At 38.5% G+C, this 27,903-nt stretch overlaps 1 protein-coding gene across 1 annotated transcript in view; it reads left to right on the top strand.

Moving 5' to 3' along the window:
• Window positions 1-213: 213 nt before the first annotated feature.
• VEGFC (vascular endothelial growth factor C) overlaps window positions 214-27,903 on the top strand; it is a 121,272-nt gene continuing 93,582 nt past the window's right edge. The window contains exon 1 of the mRNA XM_008000329.3: window positions 214-965. Within this exon, the coding sequence (XP_007998520.1) occupies window positions 819-965 (147 nt within the window). The 5' untranslated portion in view covers window positions 214-818. The remainder of the gene's footprint in view (window positions 966-27,903) is intronic.

Here is a 27,903-nt window from a genome sequence, read left to right as displayed (position 1 = left end):
GCCGCCCGCTCCCGGCAGGGGACGGGGGGCGGGGAGGGAGAGATCCAGTGGGGGTCGGGGGAGGTGGGGCCGCCGGGGAGGAGGCGAGGGAAGCGGGGAGCTCCAGGGAGACGGCTTCCGAGGGAGAGTGAGAGGGGAGGGCAGCCCGGGCTCGGCACGCTCCCTCCCTCGGCCGCTTTCTCTCACATAAGCGCAGGCAGAGGGCGCGTCAGTCATGCCCTGCCCCTGCGCCCGCCGCCGCCGCCGCCGCTCAGCCCGGCGCGCTCTGGAGGCTCCTGCGCCGCGGCGCTCCCGGGCCCCGCCGCCGCCGGCCGCCCCGCCGCCCTCCTCCCGCCCCCGGCACCGCCGCCAGCGCCCCCGCCGCAGCGCCCGCGGCCCGGCTCCTCTCACTTCGGGGAAGGGGAGGGAGGAGGGGGACGAGGGTTCTGGCGGGTTTGGAGGGGCTGAACATCGCGGGGCGTTCTGGCGCTCCCCCCCTCTCTCCAAAAAGCTACACCGACGCGGACCGTGGAGGCGTCCTCCCTCGCCCTCGCTTCACCTCGCGGGCTCCGAATGCGGGGAGCTCGGATGTCCGGTTTCCTGTGAGGCTTTTACCTGACACCCGCCGCCTTTCCCTGGCACTGGCTGGGAGGGCGCCCTGCAAAGTTGGGAACGCGGAGCCCCGGACCCGCTCCCGCCGCCTCCGGCTCGCCCAGGGGGGTCGCCGGGAGGAGCCCGGGGGAGAGGGACCAGGAGGGGCCCGCGGCCTCGCAGGGGCGCCCTTGTCCCCACCCCTGCCCCCGCCAGCGGACCGGTCCCCCACCCCCGGCCCTTCCACCATGCACTTGCTGGGCTTCTTCTCTCTGGCGTGTTCTCTGCTCGCCGCTGCGCTGCTCCCGGGTCCTCGCGAGGCGCCCGCCGCCGCCGCCGCCTTAGAGTCCGGACTCGACCTCTCGGACGCGGAGCCCGACGCGGGCGAGGCCATGGTAGGTTTGCGTTAGGGTTTGCGGAAGACCCGAGAGTTTGCGTTAGGGTTTGCGGCGTTAGGGTTTGCGGAGGACCCGAGAACCTGCGCGGGGGAAAGTGTGTATGTGCTTTAAGCTTGTGTACGTGGGATCCAAAGTTACTGAGCTCAGTGCAGGCTGCTTTGGAGAAAATTTTTCTTCTTTTTAAATAGAAAGTTGTTGCTAGAGAGGCAAGCAAGTTACACTAGTGAAGGGCCCGGAGGAGAGGTGCCCAGTGAGAGATCCTGAAAGCTATTTCAGACTGGTTTCCTCTGGGGCAACCAGGGGGTCTTGAACTGTGCCCAGTCAGCGGGGCTCTGGAGAGTATGAGTTCATTTTGGTCGGGAAATGCTCGTTTCTTTCCCCAGCTGATTCATGGGACTCCAGACAGATTCTGGGACACTGGTTATCAGTAAAGCCAGCCTTACTTTCCCGGAGTGTGCATAGCTGCGGAGCACCAGGCGCTGTGCGCGACTTTAGAAAAAAAGTGTCAGGGACTTTAGTAACCAGGCTCCAGGGCTTTTAGAGTTCACTTGAAATTGGTCAGACTTGAGATGTAACAGGAGATTAGAGTCAGTTAGATCACAATCAAGCAAGGCTTGTTTCAACTTTATAAGTTCTTCATTCCTAAAATCTGGTCATGAGATACTGAAAACTAAGGTGTTTTTTTTTTTTTTTTTTTTCTTGTTTGGGTTTTTTTGTTTTGTTTTGTTTTGTTTTAAATAAGAGGTGTTTAATCCTTTGCCTACAAATGTTGCCGAAATACTTTTGAGGCATTCTGATTTTCAAAAAGGATTTGTGTTTGTTCCTACTTCTTACTGGCTCATCTAAGAGAGTATATATTTATCTAAAAAGTTCATACCTGCCATCGCCATAAAGTGTACGCTTACGAGAGTTCTTAAAGAAGTTATATTCTACATTTCAGTTCAAACACTTGCAGTATCCCTTGTTGGAACTACACTACAGTGGTTTATTTCAATTGGTGGCAAGTGGAGAGGTATACCTGTGGTGTGTTACAGTCAACTTTAAGTTGACTATTGATTAACACATACACAATGTGTAGAAAATAAGTAGCCTTATATTTTGAAATATTTTATTTTTATTTTGAAATACACTTTAAGGTTGAGAAGAGTAATTTTTGAAAATCAAACTACCTTTGTATTTAAATTTTGGGGAACCATTAAAATGTTGGAATGTATAATAATTTAAGATAGGGGTTAAAGGAATGCCTCTTGAGTAAAAACAATATAAATGAAATAGCAGAATAGACTGCATCCTGTGAATTGCAAAAATAATTTTCAGTGCCTATACTCACATTGCCATAACTATAGTGATGAAAATATCTTTCTGTTCTTAAATACCACAGAAATGTAATATTGGGCTCAATAACACCTCTGATAATTTGAGTCCTTGATTTTGCAGTACCTATTTGCTATTTCTGCAAAGTCAAAACTAGTAAAAGTATGATTTAGTAAGGCAACATCTCTGTATTGGGTATGGTCCCTTCCTTTGGTTTACAGTAAGAAAATGTGCAGTAGAAAGTAAAATGAGAAGCATTCCCTGATAAGCCAATAGACTGTATGAGAGTCACTCACTGCTGGGTGAGTCTTGAATTAATGTACCCTGAGTGTGTGTGTGTGTGTGTTTACATGTGTTATGTATAGGTATGGGATTGGAGAATAAAAAAGTTAACTTATTTTTAACTTTCAAAAGCGTCTTCATTGGTGATGTAAAATTTGCCATTGGTGATATGGCAAATTTTACCATTGCCGTGAAAATCTCTATGCATTTTTGTTTGCAAATGTTGCTTTTGATATTTAACCATTTTTATATTCTGTATAGTGAATATGGGTTAGTATTCTGCATGTGATGTGGGTTCTTTTCCCATGTGATGTAACATCATTTCCCATATGAAACATCATCTCTCAGTTCCGTAGACCACAAAGCAGTATTTCATTGCTCCATTAAAGTTTCGTTCCCCAGTGGGTGAATAGAGCCTTGACAGGGCATGTGTCATTAATGTGTTCAGTGAAACTGCTGTGTCCTTGCTATGAAACATGTCACACAACTGCCAAGAAACTGATGTGAAGACTCTATGTCTCTCCCTAGTGGCCTCTACAAGCACCTCATTTAGATTTGAGCCCTAGAGAAGAACTGGGGAGAAATCAATTGTTAATTTTCTCTAACTACATGAACCCCAAGAAAATATTTCAGAAGGCAAACAGAAGATGCTAAATATCTATAAGACCAATAGATGCAATTTTTTCATAACTTTCACCTAGGAACTTTTTTAATATTTAAAAAATCAAAAATAGCACACAAGTTATGAACCAAGGTTAGCCATCCAGCCCTTCACCCCACCTGTAAAGCCATACAAAAGATTGTAGGTAAAAATCAGAAATGGAATGAAGTTCTCCTTATTCCTTGACTTGTATTTGCATTTACTGGATTACTATTTCTAGTTATTTGTGGTTGCATGACTTACTGAAAAGTCTTAAAATGTTTCTCTGAAGGATGTTAACACAAACAAGACAGTGTCAAAAAAGTAAGGCAGGCAAAAGTAAAATTAACTGGACATGATAGGGACAAAAGAGAATAGCAAGTCCAAAGCTGTTATATTTACAGTTTTTCTTATAGTATATGATTGAGTATGTTTGTCAACATCCACTCTTTTAAGAGATTTCTGACATTCTTCTGAGTGATGCGGGCCATATGAGGTTTTAGATATAGAAAGTTGAATTCATCTTTCATTTTGATTTCTACTCCATTATATTCTTCTGAAATATGAATATCTGATTGGTAGCTATTTATTCACAAGACAGTATTCAAAATTGCTTTATAGGAAGCAGTTAATTACTGATTTTAGTGGCGTATCTCTAAGACCCATAGATCTCTATTCCTGTCCTTTCAAGTTGAATGGAGAAAGACAGAGGGTGATGGATTTAGATTTCATTCTGGACTTCTGGTTCTGGTTCCAGTTCGTCTTGAGAGTAAGGTCCTGGCTTCCTAGTTATCTCCATGTGTCCAACCTGGAATGCTGTTTCTCAGCTCTTGCTGGGGTTTTCGCCAACAGAGAAACTGGCGTGAGACTAATGAGGGTTTTCCGAATCTCTGGGACTGTGCTTGCCTGCTTGCCTTTGGCAGTCCTGGTGTTCTTACTGAGAGTAGGAGTTTGTAACCATTATCTGTGATGTCCATGACGTGTGTTATGCACTTCGCAAAGAGCTTTGCAAGTTAGCTTTGTTTTTCACTACACTTCCATAATACGGACATTATTTTATTTCACTAAGGATGATGAACCCAAGATTTGAATGACTTAACCAGGAAAAAGAATAGATTTTTTTTTTCCTTTTCTTCTTTTAAAAAAAGTTTTATGGCATATAAAGACAGTTTCCAACTCAGAATGGTTCTATTTAGGACTTTTGGACTTTACGGTGGTGCAAAGTCGATACACATTCAATAGAAACCATACTTCAAGGTTTGAATTTTGATCTTTTCCTGGGCTAATAATATGCAGTAAAATACTTTCTCTGGATGCTGGACAATGGAAGTGAGCTGTGACCAGTCAGCCATGTGATCGCGAGAGTCAACAACAGGTACGCTGCTGTATATGAAATGTATTTTCAACCCAGGAGGAATTTGTCGGGATGTAGCCCCATCGTAAATTGAGAAGCATGTGTGTTTTAGAGAAATGTGGTATGGTTTTGGGCCTTTGGGCCTGTGATTCAGACTCCTTTCAGCCCCTCTGCTGGTCTCTGGCACACTATAGCAGCGTGCAGGAAGGCAGAGAGAAGCACTGTGTGTGACTTTGCAGTTAGGGGCACCTCGTTGCATTTATTTAGGTCCTAATTCCCCACAAACGGAAATAAGCCCAGACTTTCTTCCAGGCTTTACCACATGGTGTTCGTTTGACTAAAGATAAATTATAAATGACCTAATCCATAGTAATATTATAAGAATGACTACTTAACTGGAGGCTTAACAAGATTTCCTGACAAACAGTTTTTCAAAGTTGCGCTAAAGTAACTTCAGTGAAAGATTGTGATTTTACCTCTGCCAAATGACCTTTCACAAATAAGTGGATTTGGAAAGAACAAATTTAAGTTGGCAGAAGCATTATTATACCTCCTCTGACTTCAGAGCATATATTGTTTCACCTTTCACCAGTTACATTATTCCTTGTAGATGTGCATTTTACAAATACTATATGGGTCTACCTTTTTTTTGTTTTCTTGCAAACACATATTTGTAAGTACAGATTTGTATAAATTGTGGATTAAGGTATCATTGATTTTTCTCACTATAAAAATATATATAGCAGGGAACTTTCAACAAAGAGAGATGCCAATGAGTTTGATTTATAATGTAATTATAAAATTTACTATAAATATTTTAGGTTTGTGTAGTTGTTTTTCTGAAACTTACTAGTGTAAATTTTTGGGGTGACTTCTTTCCTCGGTTGATTAATTGTTTTTTCAGAGTTTATGTTTAACCATGAGAAAGCAGAGATTGTTTTTATTTAATTTGCTTTATTGGGCATCCATCATGGAATTAATCAAGTTGTACATTAAATACTTTGTGAGTGGATTCATACTGTTTCCTCGTACTGCTCATGCCCTAGTGGCTTTCAGGTGTTAGGAGTTATCTACTATAATTTTTTTTCCAATTTTGAAATCCAAAAGTTCATTTTCTTTTTCTTTTTTCTTTTTTTTTTTTTTTTTGAGACAAGGTCATGCTCTATTGCCCAGGCTGGAGTACAGTGGCATGATGTCCGCTCACTGCAACCTCTGCCTTGTGGGTTCAAGTGATTCACGTGCCTCAGCCTCCCACGTAGCTGGAATTACAGGCATGTGCCACTAGAGCAGGCTAATTTTTGTATTTTTCGTAGAGACAGGGTTTTGCCTTGTAGGCCAGGCTGGTCTCAAACTCCTGACCTCAGGTGATCCACTTGCCTTCCTAAAGTGCTGGGATTACAGGCATAAGACACTGCGCCCGGCCCCAGCAGCTCATTTTCTTAAATTATTTGGGGCTATAATCCTGATCTGAACTGACATAAAGCTGTTTATAGTCACTATTCTCTAATTTAAATATTTTTTATCTTCACTGGGAAAATAGTAATGTATTTATTTACATAATGCTGCCATCAGTCCTGCTGATTAGTATGTCTATGCACTTCCTCCATTGCTTTACTGCCTTGGGGCTGCATGGAAGAGGCAGGGAAAGATAATCCAGGAATTCAAGAAAGGAGCCATGTGGATGCTCCTAATTCCTTTTTACCCATTAGTACCAGGTTCATTTGGTCTTTAATCTCCTTCAACTCAGGGGCATGTTAATCAATTCTTACTAGTGGCAGCTTCAGTTCTAAGCAGGAAATTACAGTTCAGTGTGTGATGCAAAAAATGTAGAGTGAGTGATCTTGTCTATAACAAGCTTATAATCATTTTGGAGGAAAGAATTTACTCATTAAAAATACTACAAGTGAATTAAACTGTAAATCGAGACCGCATAAGTGGTTTTGTAAGAGAGTCTTGTGAGTTGCCACCAGCTGTTGGCTAGCCTTCTGGGAGTTGCATGGGCAGGTCTGGGAAAGGTGGAATGATATGAGACCCAATGTTAAAAATGAGTAGATGCTAATTACAGAAATGGGGGAGAGAGGGATGTTTTGAATTTTGAAGAATGACAGCAAAGTACAGAGGAAGTGAAGGTCAGGGATGTTTGGGGAACTAGAAGCAAACCCTCTGGTGCAAAAGTCAAGAGCTTTAAGGGAAACTGAAGGGAACGTGGCGGAAAGTGTGAAAACCAAGAGCAAGTCTGAGTTTGAGTTGAAAGCAACAGGAGCCAATGAAGATTCTTTAGTGGTATGCTGAAAGTGAGGTTTTAAGGAGTTTAACTTGGCATTGTTGCACAGACGTGTCTAAGAAAGCCGACCAGAAGCTGGTTAGAAGCTTCTCAGAAGCCATTTTCAACTGCAGGGTTTCTTAAAGTGTCTGGCAGTGACTCTGCCTTTCTAATTACGGTGGCCAACTATATATGGTATTCGAACTCCTCTATATGCTCCTGATTGCTGGTCATGATAGTGGTGATTACTTTTGACTTACTGTAGGCACCCATCATTGTGCTATCTGGATGCATTTACAAAATTATAGAAGTAGACATCTCTGCCATTATGGTTTGCATTCCAAACGGAGCAAGCAGTGTAAACAGTGGTCATGCTTAGATACACATACACACCCCCACCCCCACACACACATATATGTGCATACACCTCTTAATAGTTCTTCAGACTGCCAAGTGTGACTTACATGTTCTTTCTTGCATGGCTAAGAATTTGTAGACAGTTCATTGAAATAGAATATTTAGACAATCAGAAGTGTACAAGATTAGAATCTCCATATTTGCACATATATTTATTTGTAGGTCAGTGGGCAATTAAAAGAAAAGAGAGAAGGAGATAACCCTAAAGTGTCCTGGAAATTCTTACTTTTTAAAATCTGCTAACAATGAGACCAGAAAGGTGGGAGTGGGATGTGAGGAGGTGGGTAAACTACCAAATGAACAATATAAATACTTTAGCTGTTCTTATAAAAGTTTTTTTTTTTTTTAATATGGTGGAGTAATTTACTCAAACTCAAGAGATGCCACCTACTAGAGAAAGGGCATACTGAAAGAGGAAATATTCAAATGCACAACTTTGTGTAAAAAGCAATACTTACAAGTTTAAAAGACTCACTTCTAAAGGAGTTCGGCTTCAACCTGTCCTCATCTGGACAGGCGGAAAGATGTATATTTTGGGGTAGATCAGAAAGATGTGGTTTGTGACTTCTATATTTATAGAAGTTTCTACTTAGACATTTATTTTGTAATTTAATTTACCTAAAATTGGTCCCTAAATTACCATTTTCTCTTACTTTTATGCAGTAGTAAAGTATGCAGTCATAAGTGATAAAGGCTGGGATCAAAGCTAGCTATTTTGCTAATTGCAGAACTATGCACTCTGTTTACACTGCCTGTGATAGTGTCTGGAAGAACTCACTGTCAATATTTCTGCCTGTTTCAGTCACATCACTGTCACTTGTGTCAGTGATGGAACTTGTTTAGAGATGCAGTGCAGTGGATAAGAGCACAGGACCTGGACATGCCTTTCTGTATTCATGTCCTGGCTATGCCTGTTAGTACCTGTGTGGCCTTGGACAAGTTACTTAGTTTCTCTGTGCTTCTTTGTAGCACAATGAGTAGATGCTAATTTTTAATTATTCATTTTTGTTTGTGTCTGCTTTATGCGTTTTTTTGTTTGTTTTTTTTTTGTTTTGTTTTTTTGAGACAGAGCTTGGCTCTGCCGCCCAGGCTGGAGTGCAGTGGCGCGATCTTGGCTTACTGCAAGCTCTGTCTCCCAAGGGCACGCCATTCTCCCGCCTCAACCTCCAGAGTAGCTGGAACTACAGGGGCCCAGCTAATTTTTTTTTTTTTTTTTTTGTATTTTTTTTAGTAGAGATGGGGTTTCACCATGTTAGCCAGAATGGTCTCGATCTCCTGACCCGTCTCGGCCTCCCAAAGTGCTGGGATTATAGGCGTGAGCCACCGCATCCGGCCTAGTTACTTTATCCTTTTAAAAGTCCTCTTCCAAAATGCAGAATATAATTAATACCTGCTTCATCAGGTTGTTTTGAGGATAAGAATGTGTATATAGGTCAGGTGTGGTGGCTCACGTCTGTAATTCCAGCACTTTGGGAGTCTGAGTCAGGTAGATCACTTGAGCCCAGGAGTTTGAGACCAGCCTGGGCAACATGGAGACAACCCTGTCTCTACAAAAAATAGAAAAATTAACGGGGCATGGTGACACGTGCCTGTATTCACAGCTAGTTTGGAGGCTGAGGTGAGAAGATGGCTTGAGCCCAGGACCCGGAGGTTGCAGTGAGCTGAAATCATGCTGCTGCACTCCAGCATGGCCAACAGAGTGAGACTCTGTCTCAAAAAAAAAAAAAAAAAAAAAAAGATGAAAGAAAGAGTGTGTGTATACATATAAAGCCCTTGGAACCATGATTGGCATGTAGTAAGCTTTCTGTAAATTTGTGTTAAATAGTCTTCATGATCAGAAAACAAAGAAAATATAGCATGTAAGTTCTATGTCCTAGACATACGACATAACTGTGATTATTTAGCACCTTACAACTAATTTATTACATTTTTTAAATTATAAGCTTACTGACAATTTTTCCTATTTCTGAAATATAGCAAGAGGATGTAATACTGATGTCTGATTTTGAAACAGGTGAAGGAAATGCAGGGTGTTTAATCATTCAGTATCTGGAGGCTATATACTGTAGTTCTGCCTATAATATGTTCCCACTTTCCCTGGGTGCCTGGGTTTGTTCCTCTCCTGAAGGGCAGCACAGGTGTCCGTAGACCACACCAAATCAAAGAATCTGGGATGATGCTCTCTCCTTAAATGCTTCATTCATACTTAGGTCATTTGGCTGAAAAGGACTTTGGTACACATAAGCTTTTTAGAATGCCATATAATTTAATATGAACTAATCTTAAATATATTCAGAGCATATACATTTTCAAGTTTAAATGTTTATTAATGAAACATGCTACTGTTGCTACTTTGATGTGTAAATTCTCCATATTATTGCCACAAAAATAAATATGCATTCTAAATTTACAATGAAATCATCACAGAATACCTAAAATATCAACCATTTCACTGAGGAAAATATAAAGAAAACTTAATGGTAGAATGCTATATGCCAGAGTTAAACTTGTGTGAATTTGTTTAGGAAAACGTGATTGCACTGTTCCTAAGGGACCCTCTTCCTGAATGGTAACCAGTCCAGTGTGTGCTGTCTGAGATGTGTGGACACCGGGATAAATTATGGAGTAGATACTTTCCTTCTCTGAGTGTAAGCTGATTTGCTTGAGTACTCTAGTTCATTCAAAATAGTTGATTTTGTTTGGTGGTTCTCTTTGTCAGCTTGCCAGTCAGTGCTGTGACTTGCATGGTTACCCTGTGCTGAAGACTATAGTGCTGGGGGCGTTGGAGGCCCGTGAGCAGACAGGAAAAAGGGCTGAAAAATCAGTGGTGGACACACTTCCCAGCTCTTGAACAGCTGACAGTATAATTTTTGATTCAGTAACATCCAGAAAGTATTCACTTCCCTAGGATTCCAGTGCAGATGTTAGTTGGAGTATTTTAGAACTTTTGACCAGATAACCACATTTTTAAACAGAATTTTTTTTTCTGACTGGAACTGGAATGAAGCACTAAACACTAAATAGGCCCTCGGGTTGTATGTAAGTACATTAAAAGTTAGATAATACTATATTATTCATTCACATCTCTATGGAGATACTGTATCATCTTTTTAAAAGTGATTTTCATATTAATATTTGTATTTCAGAATTAGAATTGTATGTAAGCATGTAATAAAATGAAGCTATATTTCCGTATTTCCGTGCTATTATATTTTCCCAATTATAGAATTCAAATTAACATTTTAATGTGATTTTCTTTACAGTAATTTTTCATTGTCACACTAATTTATTTTTCTTTCAATTTTTTTTTCTTTCAATTTTTTTTTTTTTTTTTTTGCGACCGGCCTCACTCTGTTTCCCAGGCTGGAGTGCAGTGGCATGAACGTGGCTCATTGCAGCCTCCGCCTCCTGGACTCAAGTGATTCACCTACCTCAGCCTCCCAAGTAGCTGGGACCATAGGCACATGCCACCCCACCCAGCTAATTTTTAAATTTTTTTGCAAAAATGAGGTCTCACTAAGTTGTCCAGGCTGCTCTCAAACTCCTGAGCTCAAGTGATCTGCCTTGGCATCCCAAAGTGCTGGGATTACAGGCATGAGCTGCTGTTCCAGCCTAATGTCTTTTTCTCTTACAAGTACTTTGCTTACATTTTTATTGTTAGAAACAGGATTCAAATAATTGCGTATTTAATATTCTTTTTATGTAGAAGAAACAGTCTTGAACTTGATGATACTTTTGGTTACAACTTGCTAAAATCCTGGAAAAGGATGAAACATTTGTGAAAAAGATCAGACCTTGGCATTGCGGTAGTTGAGGAAAGGTCATGCGTGTGAGTGAGTGCCACTCTGAGACAGGCAGCGCTTTCTCCCTTGTGGTAACTGGATATGGTATGGGAAGCCGACTACTTAATCTGCTTCAGCCAAGCAGTGTTCAAAGTTTAATGCCCTTTTACTGAAATGGCAAACATAATTACCTTACCTAAATGATGTGTTGGTAATGATTTTACCGAATAGTTCACTTGGTGAACAATAGTGAAAACAGTTCACCTTCCCTTGTCTTTGTTTACAATTAAATTAGCCCCTCCATGTCCCTCCCTGCCCCAAGAGTGGATGGATTTGGCAAATCAGACTGAAATGTTGAAGAAAATGGTCTTGACTCTCTTTTAACTGCAGTGACCACACAGCTGCTGTGAATCCTGTGACTGAATTCCTATAACCTGTAAAAGGGATTGTAATTTCCACTCATTCAAAATTTCTTGGAAGTAGCTAGTTAATATCAGATACTAGATGTGAGGCTATTTTTAATCACTGTTATTTAATTTACTATAGTATCATTGCCTACATGGAATATTTTTAATTCTTTCTTGTTTGTGTCTGTTTTGTGCATTTAGTTACTTTATCCTTTGAAAAGTCCTCTTCCAAGTTTATGTTTTGAAAAAGAGAACACTTATTTAGATTCATGTTTGCTTACAGGTCATGGCATATATGACTTCCCTAAAAAACAAACTAATCCTTTTGTCTCAGAGCCAAATTTTAGTTTTAACATAATAGTGATTCATTGTTTGTTCTCTTTGAGTCCTAGATCTTTCCTTTAATTTTGGTGTCTGTCCATGACAAATTAGAATTTTATTAAGGCCAAAATTATTCATGAGTCATGACCATCACACTTACAATTGGGTAATTTGAAGCTGCTTCAGATACACATTAAAGCAAATAATGATGTCATAAATTTTAATGCAATATTTTTTTTCCCTTCTTAACATTGTAGCAGTGAAGCCTGTTTTGTTAGAGACCAATTCGGTTTTACTTGAGAAAAATGTACCTCTGTGGTCATGTCCATCTGAGCACAGTATAGTTATTATATTACTATAATATAGCACACAGTGACACATAACTTAGTAAAGATTAAAAATATTTAAAATTGGTGATTTTTTTGTGCCGTGTTGATTAGACAGTTCTTATTCTTCTACCTGTCTTTTTTTTTTTTTTTTTTTTTTTTGAGACGGAGTCTCACTCTGTCGCCCAGGTTGGAGTGCAGTGGCCAGATCTCAGCTCACTGCAAGCTCCGCCTCCCAGGTTTATGCCATTCTCCTGCCTCAGCCTCCCGAGTAGCTGGGACTACAGGCACCCGCCACCACGCCCGGCTGGTTTTTTGTATTTTTTAGTAGAGACGGGGTTTCACCGTGTTAGCCAGGATGGTTTCGATCTCCTGACTTCGTGATCCACCCGTCTCGGCCTCCCAAAGTGCTAAGATCACAGGCTTGAGCCACCACGCCTGGCCTCTTCTACCTGTCTTAAAACTAGGAACAGTGCTAGTGTGACTGCCTCAAGTCACATTAAGAGGACACATGTAGAAGATTGATGCTCAGGCTTCCTCTAGTACAAAATACCTGAAATTCAAAATTTGCTTTTCTGTGCTGTTTTCCTAATTAAATGTATCCTTGATGTTGAGTTTAACTTTATTACACCCCTGTTAAATATCTGCAATGTGTTGGGAAGGAGGACACATATGCCTGATTTAAATTTAATGTAATTGTATAGATATAATTTCATTTTCCATTCAAAAATTGAAATGATATAAATTAATATATGTACAGCTAAAATTAAATCTGTGATGTGGAGATGAACTCCGTGCTGTCCTTTGTGCACTGTGTATTACACATGAGTATTAAATACGTGCTTAGTGAATGGGTTAGAAAGAGTTTTTTCTTTCTTTCTTGTTTTTCTTTTTGAGACGGAATCTCGCTCTGTCTCCCAGGCTAGAGTGCAGTGGAGTGATCTCGGCTCACTGCAACCTCTGCCTCCCGCGTTCAAGCAATTCTCCCTGCTTCAGCCTTCCGAGTAGCTGGGATTACAGGCACGCGCCACCACGCCTGGCGAATTTTTGTATTATTTAGTAGAGACTGGGTTTCTACAGGTTGGTCAGGCTGGTCTCGAATTCCTGACCTCAGGTGATCTGCTCGCCTTGGCCTCCCAAAGTGCTGGGATTACAGGCGTGAGCCACCGCGCCCAGCCTAGATAAGAGTTTTATTAGATACCCCTGTAAAATGCCAAGCAATCAGTTGCCATTAATAAGAACAGCAGCAAGTTCCAGTTAAAGATGTACATGTTTAAGAGCTGTCGTTCTTTAATAAAATATGACCAAGATGTCTTAAACATGGGCTTTAATACATGTTACTGTGGATTTCACTCTGACTTAATAGCACACAAAGCTCTGAAGACGCATGGTTTCACCGGTGGTACATTGGCACATTGTTTTCTGTCCATGTTTAAGTTCATTCTTGTCCAGAACAGTTTCTGGTTTTGTAAGCCTAAGCTATTAACATCTGAGTTAATTAAATCGATAGGGAGCCTTTTATCTTTCTTTCTTTTTTTCCTGTCTGGAGACTTTGTTTCCCACTGACATTAGCGGTTCCCTTCCTATGTACAATAGGAAAAATGTGCAGTCATTCCAGGAGCACGGTCTCCTCAGAAGGTTAAAAGTGATTGTAACTTAGAGGTTAATGTTTCACCACAGAGGAAAGTGTTTCACCCCCCTTGATGATATGCCCCTGGGTGCTCATATAGGGTAGTACTCTTTTTTTAAACCAAAATTTTAGACACGTGTTATTCAAGTCTTCTTTACGAATTACACATTCTTTCCTTTTATGCCATCTTTGACTCTAGTGTACTATTTTGCAATTAACACATTTTAACCTTCTTCCAGAAAATACTTCTTCCAATAACTTCTTACTTCAAATTACTTTTACTAATGACAAAATACCTATGTCCATATACCTATGTCCATCACGGTGAGGAATTATTCATTGTTTACACCACCTTGTATTACTTATATAAATATCATCCTACGAAGAAAAACTACAATTCATATTGGGACTAGATTTTCTTAAATTTAAATTCTTTTGGAAAATCAGGTTCTATCGGCTCTGTTGTCTTTTCATCTCTAATTTTACATCTTCCCACTATTTTGATTTATAGATTATGTTATTGTATTAGGATAGCTTGGCTTTTAATGTAATATTAGCCAGTTTTATGGCTTGAAAAAGTTAGTACATATACTATATTCATAAATACGGCACTGGACACTCTAGCATATGGTGTGTGCACTTAATCTGAAGAATTAGACATTTTTTCCTGTTCTGTGATGATTGATTGATTGGTGGTGGGGGTAGAAGGTGGCCAGTCTTTGGCTACATAAAATTTTGTCAAAATTTTGTCAAACTGATTTATTCCATTGCTAAATTTTGAAATCAGTATTTTTTTAGAGGGAATATCTTGAGTTTATGAGGACAGAAATAAATATTCTTAGAAAATTGAGAAAGTTTAGTCTCTGTACATGCAAACTAGGGGGTGTTTAGATCAGAGCAAATGTCTTGCAGTAGGGGTTGACGCCAGGCCATGTTTAGTCATCAAAGCATGACTTCTATTCTGGGAATGTGGTAATTAAGAGGTAAATATTATTTACAATAGCCCTCATAAATCTTTAGTTGTTCAACAAAATAACTTGTCCTCAGAGTTAGATGATTTGGCTGAAATTATTTAATTGGGTTATTCCTACTTGCTCCAACATTTGATTATAATATATGTAGTAGTGCTAAATAATTTGGGATTTCTGGCCTCTGACTGGCTGTTGGAGACTTTTTTTGGCAGCGGGGAGGGTAGGTGGGGGGCATCCTAAGGAACAGCTTTCCCTCTACTAGAGGGAACAACTTTCCCTCTACTAGTGTTCTTTACTAGAAAAAGCTCCTATATAGTTTTTTTCCTAAACATGTGTCTTATTTCGTTTTGGCATTGTCTTTCTTGCTCCCAATTATAATTGTAAGCAAATAGCAATAGAGATTCGGTGTAACTTCCAGCACAGTTTGGTCATCAGAGCTTGCCAGCAAGTATGTCTATTATGAGAAAACTGCATTTGCCACAGCTAGACCATCAGCACGTGACGTCACATTGTCTTGTGTTCTGTAGTTGTTTTTTCCTATTTATGCTCTATTCTGATTCACGTTCAGCATCTCAGTGATTACAATTGTGGGGAAAAAAATTTCATTTTGAACTATAAACAGAAAAGATATCAAGTTGTTGTATTTGAAAGATTATTTTAGAATTTGGTTATACCTTCAAGTAAAATAAGCTGAAGAACCAGATATTTAGGCACATTTTGACTATAAAATAGATACTCTACATAAAACAAGAATAGCTTTATTTTATTTTATTTTATTTTATTTTATTTTATTTTATTGAGATGGAGTCTCTCTCTGTCGCCCAGGCTGGAGTGCAGTAGAGCAACCTTTGCTCACTGCAAGCTCTGCCTCCCAGGTTCACACCATTCTCCTGCCTCAGCCTCTCGAGTAGCAGGGACTACAGGTGCCCGCCACCACGCCTGGCTACTTTTTGTATTTTTAGTAGAGACGAGGTTTCACCATGTTAGCCAGGATGGTCTTGATCTCCTGACCTCATGATCCGCCTGCCTCAGCCTCCCAAAATGCTGGTATTATAGGCATGAGCTATGGTGCCCGGCCTACATATGACAGGAATAGCTTTTATATGTCTACATGTCACTTCATAATATTTGTTTATTATTTAGCTAGTTATTGCCTATAAACCAGTATTTAGGTATTATATAAAATCTGAGGAAAACAGTTCTATAAGATTCCATAAAATTCCAATTCTATAAGATTCCAAGATGTTTTAGGTATTTAAAAGTTTTATATGTACAATAGTGACTCATTTGTTATGGTATATGACTATGGACAAGAACTTAGACTGAAGCAAAAAATAACAATTAGTTACATAGCTATTTCAAAGCCCATGCAGTAGTTTTTAATGTTCAGTGAAGTTAAAACATCTCCTGTCCAGTTATGCTGGATAATAAATATTAAAGCAGGAGATATTAGAACAATACAACACTTACTGTGCTATTTATAATTTAAAATATTAAAGATAAATAATAGAATAACTATAAATATTGATACTATGATAAAACTTTTAGCATGTCCACGTTCATTTTGATAGATACAAAAAACCAGAGCCAAGCAAAATAAAACACACCTAAAACTTTATGAATGTTAATAATTTTCTATTTTTGCCATAAATCTTTGGCCGTTGCATCATATTTTATTTAATAAAGAACAGTTGTTAAGCTAGGGCTTGGTCCACTGTATGTCAGTATCAAGATGCGATGATTCTTTCCTGATCCATATTCTTCTCTCTCTTTGGCTTTGGTCTCTTTTAAGGCTCTTCTGTAGGTGGCCTTGGCCACAACTGTGAAATCTAGGGCACAGTTGTGCTGCTTTTACTCATTGTGAACTTGGTCTTATGTTTTGTATTGTGCCTCTGTTCATTGGCTCCTCTTTATTTTAGTGTAATTCAAAGTGTTAATTGGAGGTTTTAAATGTAGTTTTGACCAAACTGTGTTTGAGGTCACATGTACCCAGTTTAAAAAACAAAGAAAAGGACTCAACTCACTTTCCAGCTTCCTCTGCAGCTAATATTGCCCTAGAATGGTTCTTGCCTATAAGAGAAAATGTAGTAGGGATTTATGGGAAAACTTTTTCTTTTTTTTCTTTCTTTTTTTTTTTTTTTCTGCTAAGGCACTGCTTTTCTTCTTGTTCCCTTATTTCCTTCTGTGGAAATGGTAAAATGTTTTAAAATTTTAAAACTTTACCTTTGTTTCTCAAAAGAAGACTTTCAGACTTATATAAATCAAGATTTTAATAATTAATATGTTGCCTCGACTATGGAGTAACTTTCTAAAGTTGTACTGTCATGATCTTAATTTATTGACCCTTAGGGTTAAAATAATTTGTGACCTTATAACCTAACATTCTTTGCTTGGCTGATAGATATCTTTAAAATGTTATATGTTTATATTTTTTACATACTTTAAGAAGCTTTATTCAATAGCCACATTTCAAATAAATAAAGATTCTGTTTTTTGGTAAGCCTATACCTTTGTTTCTTCTAGCTTTTAAAAGTGTTAATAGCCTGGGAATGACCCTTGACCGTCTCTAATTGTTTGGGAAATTGTAACTAGAAAGAACTGAGAGAGGACAAACTTGGATGAGAAGTCTCAGAACTGATAGTAAAAACAAGTGCAAACAAGAAAATATTTTATGTACTTCATTCAGATTAATGAGGAATTAAACACTTGAACTGGTCAGAAATCTAGTTTGATTCTCGGCTTTTGCAAGCCTGAATTTGTCATCATAATCATCAAAATGAGAAATTACGAAAGAATGTTAAATTTAAAACAGCTGGAAATACAATACATTGCATATAAGCTTATCTTCTCATCTGTCAACAACTGCTTGCAGATGTCACATGAACTATTTTAACTGCAATTATAAACTCAATGGAATGTTTAGAGGTGATTCCCAAAATGTGATTGGCTGACATACAGAGTTATTCCTAAGAAACAGGCTCTCCAACACAATTTTAAATATACTCAAGATAAAGAGTTTCAAGTTAAGGTTTTAGGGTTAAAAAATCAACATCAAATGATAAATGAGAAATATAATCTTAAATTATTTTTTCTAATAGTTTATGTATAAACACAACATATTTCTATTTCATTAAATTTTTTTTCTCAGTTGTAACATTCTGGAGCTGGAGCCTGTAGGCCAATCTGTAGTATATCTGAAATGATTAAAGATTTTAGACTTGAGAAGCCATCTCTCTGCAGATTACTGTCTTCTCCTTGGAGCGGTGGATTCATCATCCTCCACTCCAGGGTAAATGTCTAAAAGTCACTTCTGCCACATTATTTGCCACCTGGTAGATTGTTGCAATACCTGTGAGTCAGTATTATCTGCACAGTGTATTTCCTCTGCTCAAGGCACTTTGACCATATGAGGTGTTCACATCTGATCAATTGGGCTGAAGCTTGCTCTAGTCTGAGGCTGGACCAAGTGATCTCTAACGATATTCTTACCTGATAATCTAGAGGATATGAATCAAGACAATTCAAGTGCAGAAAGCAACAGTCAAGCATATGTTCTAATGTGTAATATATCTTCAAGACAATCTGGACCATGAAGTGTATTTTTACTTATTGAGTGTATATAGGGGGATCATTTTATGGGATTGATTGTATTTTTTCATTTCTTGATTCTTTGATACTTAAATTTTCAGTTTCATATTCTCTTTCACAAGTTGTCCCCATTTACATATGCAAAGATAGTTGTTTGCCACAAAAATAAACACTTAACAAACTCCAAACACATAGACTGTGTAATTAGCATAACGAAATAATAGTGGCTGAGTGATGAACAGAAGTGATTCTCTCATTTGGCTCTGTGGCTTCCAAAGTTACTAACGACATTACATATTCTTTTCTATTTTATTTAAAAACTAACACTCATAAAGTTAATTCTCATAATTTTTCTGGGTTTAATAATTCAAAATACAATCAAAATTTTTATTTAGTATGCAGTTTCATTCTATTAAAATCATCTGCTAAATTACTGTTAAGTAGTCCTATAGCATACATTATTTAATAATTGCAAGTAGTGACATGTCATCAACTGTATAATATGTATTATTGATTCTGTTATTTTATTTTTCCTAGCAATGCACAGGGAACCAGTAAATTTCACAAGCAGAGAATACTAACTTGTCATTTATTTAATATTCTAAACAAATGAAGCCGCCTCCATAAGTGAATTTATAAGTGAGCATTTTTAAGTTTAATAATTCAAATTTTTATGGTGTTAAGTAATTAAATATAACCTCACCCTAATGACTCAGCTATAATTAAAGAAGAATTCATGACCAGCCTGGGTAACACCATGAGACCCCATCTCTAAAAAAAAAAAAAAAAAATTAGCCAGGCATGGTGGCATGTACCCAACTACTCCAAAGGCCAAGGCTGGAGGATTGCTCAAACCAAGGAGCCTGTGATAGTGCCACTCTACTCCAGTCTGGGAAACAGAGCAAGACCCTGTCTCTTAAAAACAACAACAATAAACCTACACACGAAAATTATTGCTGCTTCCCATTGATTTTCAGTGCTATCATTATTTAACCTCTCTACTATTTGCCCTCACTTTTGACAATTTTGTTTTTATTCTTCTCTCTTTGGTCTCCTTCTCTGAAATTTCTCCTCTGCTTCTGGTTTTTTTTTTTTTTTATTTTTCTAAATACTAGGAAGACATTTATTATTTTTATAGCTATGGTCAAACCATAAAATAAGTTTATTTCATTCTCTGGTGATTTCACTAACCATTTTGAGAGTATCAGTTAAAATGGGATTTGTTTGTGTGTAACAAAATCTAACTGTAGGTGGCTAAAGCAAATTGGAGTTTATTTTTCTCTAGTAACTAAAAGGCTTCAGTGGGCCTTTAAGGGCTGGTACCACATGGAGCAGCATCATATCATCAGTGTCCAGACTTCTGTGCTGCTTCATTCCCGTGGTCACAACATGGCTGATTGTTCTGCAGTTTTATGTCTGATTTCAAGGAAGAAAGAATAGGGAGAGAGGAAATTGTTGCCTTAACACATTCAAACCAAAGCAAAAGTTTTCTCTGAAATCCCCAGTAGGTTTGCCCTTACATCTTCTTAGGTAGAAGTGTATTTTTGCCATTCCTGGCTGTAAGATAAGCCGATAAAGGAAATACATGCAACTTCTAACAATATTGAAATTCTTTTCGTAAAGAAGAAAAGGAGAATGAATGCACTTTGGGTACGTGTCTTGGTCTGGTTTATGTTGCTGTAAATCACAAACCGGTTGATTTATAATAAAAAGAAATTAGTTTTCCTCACAATTCTGGAGACTGGAAAGCCAGGGTTTCAGGGCTGTGTCTGGTGAGGGACTTCTTACCATGTCTTCTCATGGTGGAAGGCATCACATCAGGAGAAATTGCTCCAGAGTGCAAGAACAGGTGGAATTTTATATAACAAACTCATTCCTGTGATAAGGATCACACTCCCAAGATAACACCATTAATCCATTCAGGTGGGCAGAGCCTCATGACCTAATCACCTTCTGAAGGTCCCACCTTTCAATGCTTTTGCATTGGGGATTAAGTTTCCAACACATGAAGTTTGGGGAACACATTCATGCCATAGCAGAAGACAACTGCATTTGTGACATTGTGTCATTGTAATTTGTAGATTTGTTTTCTCCAGGTGGTTTGCAACATTGGTGCACTCTTTGTATACCCACCTGAAAGATTAATGTTACTGAAGTATTGTTTTTAAGTGAGAAAGATGAATGCTACCATGTAAGACCTTTTGACTGTCCAAAAGATTAAAATTCCAGTTTGGAGAGGTAGCACTTACATGAAAAACTCACAAAACTTGAGAATTTAAACTTGCTAATTTCATTGTATCAAGTTGCATAACAGAAAGGAAAAACGTGAAGGCCACTCCTCTTGAAAAAGCATTTGAGTAATGTCGATTTCAGTATAAGACCAATTAAATCATGTCAAATTAATTAAATATAACATTAAAATAGTTTCTTTAACATATTGTTGTTGATTTCAGTTTTACTCTGTAATTTTGGTGACATTGGAAACAGGAAATTTTCAAATTTTGACTTCTTTTGGGTCATTTCCTCTCCATTGCTTAATGTGTAAACTATAATAGGACTTTCTGTACCCAACACGCTCATTCTTTTATTTCTGTTAGACGGTGCCTTTTCTGAGAACTGTTCGTACTGATGGAGATTGCTGTCCTTCCTTTTCTTCACACAAGTGTCATATGAAAATTGAGGGGTCAGCTGTTGTCAGATCACAGGCTCCTCTGATAACAGAATACTGTGATTCCGACTTCGCTGTGTTGATTTGTAGATACCACACTGTGTGATCATGACAAACATCTAAGCATAAGAGCGGGAGGAAGGGGGCCGGGCGCGGTGGCTCACGCCTGTAATCCCAGCACTTTGGGAGGCCGAGGCGGGCGGATCACGAGGTCAGGAGATCGAGACCATCCTGGCTAACACGGTGAAACCCCGTCTCTACTAAAAAATACAAAAAACTAGCCGGGCGAGGTGGCGGGCGCCTGTAGTCCCAGCTACTCGGGAGGCTGAGGCAGGAGAATGGCGGGAACCCGGGAGGCGGAGCTTGCAGTGAGTCGAGATCGCGCCACTGCACTCCAGCCTGGGCGACAGAGCGAGACTCTGTCTCAAAAAAAAAAAAAAGAGGGGGAGGAATGATTAAAATTTATTCTCTTTACCCATAAAACACCTGGTACAGATGCAGTCAGTTGTCCTCACAGAGGAAAAACAGTGGTTCCTCCTTCCAGGTGGCGTGTCCACAGCACTGGTACCAGATAACAAGAACCTTAGACTTTTCTTATTGCTGCATTGTGTCTACTTGCGCCTCTCTTAAGTGTCTGACACATTACTCATGGAGAAAGATATACAAAAATGGAAAACATAAGCTCACAAAAATGCATTTAGTGCATTTATGATGTTAATGGAAACCTTGGATACATTTCTCTGTTATTTCCTTACTATTGATATTTTACAATGTTGCTTTTATTATTCAAATTCATAATCATATACATGTTAAGCAATTTTTTTTTTTTTTGTAAGTAGACTGTATATGAAACTTGAGGGATTTGTCATGGAAAGACATTTAAAAGATGGCAGAAAACAGCTATTATAAGGGCATTTGAACTTTAGATAAATTTTCCCTTGGTCAGTTTCCATAGATGATCATCTGATACACTAGGATTTGGCCAGTTTATATTATTTACTTTTTTTTCCTCTGCAACTATAGTATTTTCTTTAATGTTTTGAATTATCCTTCTTAACGTGCCTTGAATAAGGGTAATTGCACATATGCTGATGTTTTCCCATTAGGCAGAAAATATTTAGAAAAGTTATACTAGCAAAAAACAGGTTAACTTGTTTTCAAATTAGAATTTAATTATTTTATTTCAAGCTTTGATTCCTTTTTAAAAAATTAAGTAAACGTCCTTGAGAGCCATACCTTGTGTGTGTGTATTTATCAGTTGCTTGCATCTTCAATTGAATGAAAGACAAGAGTAGGTTGTATTATGGCAGAGGGGTAAAAGAATGGATGCTCTCATGGGTACCTCAAAGGTCAAGTCAGAATTGGCTTCCCTGTGGGTGGTAGAGAGGAGTGGAGAAGGTGCTCATCATGTGGAAAAACAAGAAAAGTCTATGACAGGCCCCAGTGTTTGCCAGCTTCAGTGGAATTCTCATAGCTTTTATTGAACTCTGTGTCCTAATCTGAAACCACCTCAGGAGAGTATATCTAGCTAAAATAGGAGCTCAGTTATTTCTTTCAGGGGCAGTGATCCAGAGGACACTGTAATAGAAATAGATCATTTCAAAGTTGAAAATATGTTAGATACTATTTTTATTCTCTATCTGGAAAGTCTGTATTGAGGCTTTATTCTGTTCTGCTTTCTCAGATAAATACCCTATTCAGGTCACTGGAAATAATATGTCAGGTTTTAAAAGAGACTTCACATGTAGCCAAATAAACCTGCTAAGTATATTTAGAAAATCATGCTAGTGACTAATATCTTAAACTGTTTCCACAAAAACAATGCTGTTAATAGTAGGATTTACCCTTTTGCATTGGAAATGAGTTGTCAAGGTTAAAAAGATGAGTAGCCAGATATTCTTACTAAGTATGTTTTGAGAAGAATTTTAATAATATAAAGTTTTTGTTAAACGTAACCTATTAATTTTAAACAATAATACTGACTGAAGTCATTAGGTTGCTGTGAAAATAAGTTAACCTGGTTTTTGCTAGTGTAGCTTTTCTAAATATTTTCTGCCTAATGGGAAAAGAGGGATAAGATCCAACTACAATTGGAAGCTCGAACATTTAATCTAATCAAGTTTGCAGAACTACTATTAAGATCATATGTAACTATCAGACATTTTTTAATCTGAGGACTTCTTTCTAATAAATAGAGATTTTTTCCCAAGCATTATAGGAATATGTCTTATTTTTTTATTTTTTTTGGCATGGGTTACTAGGAAATAATATTTTCAGGGAGTTCAGGGACCTGGATTTGATTCCCAGATAATTCAGATGAACCTTCTTTAATCATTCTATTTTATGTTATTACTGGAGAGTACAGGGTAGGTTGAAACAGCATAGACTGCCAAATCAGAACTGGATATGAATTTAGTGATGTGCCTTAGGAGCTGTATGACCATAATTCTGTGAGTCAGACTTTCTGAGTCAGGCTGTGAACTGGGCAAAATAGTGTATACGTTACAATATCGTAAGAGAGCTCATTTAAAGCACTGTCTCATATTAGCTACCCATGTTCATAGTTCTGGAGGCCGGGAAGTCCAAGATCAAGGAGGCAGCAGATTAGGCGTCTGCCGAGGGCCCACTCTTCATAGATGGTGCCTTGTTGCATGTCCCCCTCACATGGTGATAGGGGTAAGGAGGAAGCAGGCTCTCCCAAGCCTCTTTTACAAGGGTACCAATTTATTCTTGAGGTCTCCATTCTCATGACCTCGTCATCTCCCGAAGGTCTGGCCTCTTAATACCAAAACGCTGGAGTTGATATTTTAACATGTGAATTTTTGAGGGACCCTGACATTACAGACCACAGAACGGGGGGGTGGAGGGGTTTCTCCATGTGGCAGAAGACAGGAAAGAGGAGAGAGCTTATGCCATAGCCCTTATTGGAGTTTCAGGGTAAAGGCAAGGCAGGGTAGGGTAGGGTAAACAGTTTAGAACTGGCTGGTTTGAATAATTTCAGCAGGCTCTGAGGTACAGGATTAACCAATCCCTAGTTGCAGGATACCTGACTGTGGGAAATTAAGGCAGAGGAATATTGTCTCCTGGGGTATATGGCCAGATAAAGGAGGTGTGGCTCTGGATTGGGTAATTTGCATACCAAAGGTGTGCTCCCTGCTGAGGCCTTTGCTGTCTCTAAGGATTGGCAGTCCCTGGAGGGCCATCTCTCTCAAGCCATAAAGTTTTTTTAAGATGTCAAAATATATAATACACAGAAAAATTTGAAATACATAAATATATATACATGTGTGTATATATATACATATATATGTATAAAACATCCTCTTACTTGGCAGCATTTACAATGATTGATCATTATTTTTCAGCTTTGTCTTCAATGCGCTCATTTTACCTCGGTGGTGGTTACTCCATCCCATTCTCCATTGCTGGCTACTCTCCTTGAACTTTTAATGTTGAAGTGTCCGGGGCTCAGCGCACTGTCCTCTATTCTTTTTCGTCTCTATTCACTTTCTTAGTGATTTAACCCAGTTCCATGGTTCTAGATATCTTCATATCTGTATCTTTTGTCCAAATCTGTCTTTTTAACTTTAAAATATAACTAGCTCCCTTTGTCATTTCCACTCAGATGGCTAACAGACACTTCAAATTTAACACATTCCCAATTGAAATTTTTCTCTCTCTACTTGTCATCAAATTCGCTCTAGCTCTACCTATAGCCTTCCCTAACTCAGTCAGTGGCAACAAATTGCTCTAAATTAGTCAGGTCAAAATTCATGGTATCATCTTTGACTTCTTTCTTTCCTGCCCCACATTCAGACTCATCAGGGAATCCAATCCTCTTGTCTGTGTCTTCAAAAATATATCCAGAGTCTAACCACTTGCTACATCTCTGACCTGAGCCACCATCGTCTTCCACTTGGATCAGGGCAGTGTTCTGTTTGCCGGTTTCACTGGTTATTATCTTCACCTCCCTAGAGTATATTCTCAACTGAGCAGAAAGAAGAATCCTTTTAGGATGTAAGTTACATTATATTCCTCTCCTGTTACATATAAGGCCCTAGAATAGCTGCCTACTTCACAAAAAGTAAAAACCAAAATCTCTATCAAGTAATAGCAGTCATTGCCCTGACAGTGTTTCAATTAAAAGAGTTTAATGACTGGTTCATTTTATAGAGGTGTGGACCGTGTCAAGGAAACAGGAAAGAACTAAAGAACCTGAAGCATCCAGGTACTAGCAACAGTGGGAAGTCCTAACCACCCTAGTCCTGCAGGGGCAAGGTGAGCGGATAGTGCTGTCAGCCCTGGAAATTGCTGGGCACTGTAGGAGAGGGGCTATCAATAGGAGCTGTAACTGTAGAGTGCACACACTTCTCGAACTATGGTGAGGCACCATAAATGTGGTGAGGCAGAGGGAGAGTGAAGAGAATGATTATCCAACCTATGTTTTCTTCACATCCCAGCCAAATACTTGGCATTGTCAGTCTTTTTTATTTTAGCTGTTCTGGCGGTGATGTAATGGCATCTCATTGTGGTTTTATTTTGCCTTTCCATGGAAAATGATGAAGTTGGACATCTTTTTACAAGCTTGTTGCACATTTGGATATCCTCTTTTATAAAATGCCTGTTTAAGTGTTTTGTTATTTTTCTTTTTGGTTGTATATCTTTTTTTTTTTTTTTTTTTTTTTTTTTTTTTTTTTTTTTTTAGACTACAATTCCTTAAACATGATTTGGTTGCCAGACTTTTGAAAACTGTGTGTCTTGCAGATATCTTCTTCTATCTCTTACTGGTCTTTTTTTGGTCTTTCTTTTTTTACTGACCAGATTTCTTTAATTTCAATGTAAGGTGTTTTTTTTTTTTCTTGGTTTTCCTCTATGTTTAATATTTTTTATGTCTTAAGAAACATTTGTCTATCCAATGTTATGAAAATAGTCTTGTAGAAGCTTTATTGTTTTTTCACTTTCAGATTTATATTTACTATCAAACCGGAATTGATATTTGTGTAGCACAGAGGGTAGAAATCAAGACTAGTTAATTTTAATTTGGATAACTAGGTAACAGCGTGTTTCTCTGCTGCTCTGTAATATTACCCTTGTAAAGAAATCCTGTCTCCATACGGTTTCTTTCTGGACTCCGTGTTATGATTGTACGCTTTGTGGCATTAGTATCACACTGTCTGAAATTCTGAAGTTTCATAGTATTTTTCTTTTCCTTTCTTTCTTTCTTTTTTTTTTTCTTTTTTCTGAAACAGAGTGTCACTCTGTCATCCAGGCTGAAGTGCAATAGTGCAATAATGGCTCACCGCAGCCACAATCTCTCAGGGTTCAGCAATCCTCCCACCTCAGTCTCCCGAGTACCTGGGACTACAGGTGCTCGCCACTACACTTGGATAATTTTTGTGTTTTTTCTGTAGAGTTAAGGCTTCACTATATTGCCCAGCCTGGTCTTGAACTCCTGGGTTGAACTGATCCTCCTGCATCAGTGTCTGAAAGGGCTGGGATTATAGCTGTGAGCCACCACGCCAGCTTCATTGTATCTTAATATTTGACAGAAATACCTACAGTTTGTTGTTCTTTAATATCACCTGGAATATAGATATTGAGATTCCATTGAATCTAAAAATTGATTTGGGGAAAACTGATATATTAGCAATAATGAGCTTTCTGTTTTGGTCCTATAGTATTTATCCTATTATGTAAACATTTTTAAGTTTTTCTTTTTGTGTAGAGACCTTGCATGTCTTCCTTTTCGGTACTTAGCTATGAGTCATTTTGAAAGCTATGGCAGAGGATATTTGTTTTTGCATTTCATTTTCTTTTTTTTTTTTCTGGGTATAGTATTCTAGGTTGGCATTTATTTTCCATATTTTAAAGGTTTTTTTCCTTATTACCTTCTGTTTTTTATTACATCCACTATCAATCTTATTGTTGCTTCTTTGAACAAGAAATGATTTTCACTTTTACCATTTAAAATTCTGTCTGTGGGGCCAGGTATGGTGGCTCACTCCTGTAATCCCAGCACTTTGGGAGACCGAGGCAGGCAGATCATGAGGTCAGGAGATTGAGACCATCCTGGCTAATATGGTGAAACCCCATCTCTACTAAAAATACAAAAAGTAGCCGGGTGTGGTGATGGGCACCTGTAGTCCCAGCTACTCGGGAGGCTGAGGCAGGAGAATGGCGTGAACCCGGGAGGTGGAGTTTGCAGTGAGCTGAGAGTGTGCCACTGCACTCCAGCCTGGGCAACAGAGTGAGACTCTGTCTGACAAAAAAAAAAAAAAAAAAAGAAAGAAAGAAAAAATTCTGTCTTTGGATTTCAGTAGTTCTATTATGGTATAGTATTTTAGGTGTGGCTTTCTTTGTGTTTAATCTGTTTGATGATCGTAGCAATTTTTGAATCTATAGCTTGATGCTTTTTGTGATTTTGGAAAATCCTAGAACTCTATTTCTTTAAATATCCTTTCTTCTTTATAGTCTGTATTCTCCAGTTAAATATATGTTAAACATTTGCACTATCTGCTCTATAGCTCTGTGTCACTTTTCCTATCATCTATATCTATTATGCTTTCTTTTTCTAGTTTTCTCTGGATGTTTTCTACTGATCTATCTTCCAGTTCACTAATCCTTTCTTTAGTTCTAATATTATTAATTCAATATATCAAGACGTATTTTCAGTTATTACATTTTACAGTTCTCAAATTTCTGTTTTGTAAAATAAATTCCATTCTTTGCTCAAATTCTTCATCTTCCTTTCTGTTTTCTCAAACATACTAGTTGTAGTGCTTTAACAATACCTATTTCTGTTTTTTTTTTTTTTTTTTTTTTTTTTTTGAGGCAGAGTCTTGCTATGTTGCTGAAGGTGGTCTTGAATTTCTGGGCTCAAGAGATCCTCCCACCTCAGCCTCCTGAGTATACAATACCTATTTTAATATCAAGCACATCTGAAGTTTCATTTTTATTGTCTATTTTTTCTAT

This window comes from Chlorocebus sabaeus, chromosome 7 (genome assembly GCF_047675955.1).
Source record: "Chlorocebus sabaeus isolate Y175 chromosome 7, mChlSab1.0.hap1, whole genome shotgun sequence".
Lineage (NCBI taxonomy): Eukaryota > Metazoa > Chordata > Mammalia > Primates > Cercopithecidae > Chlorocebus > Chlorocebus sabaeus.
The sequence above is the reverse complement of the archived record's forward strand: the minus strand, read 5'-3'. Positions and strand labels throughout refer to the sequence as shown.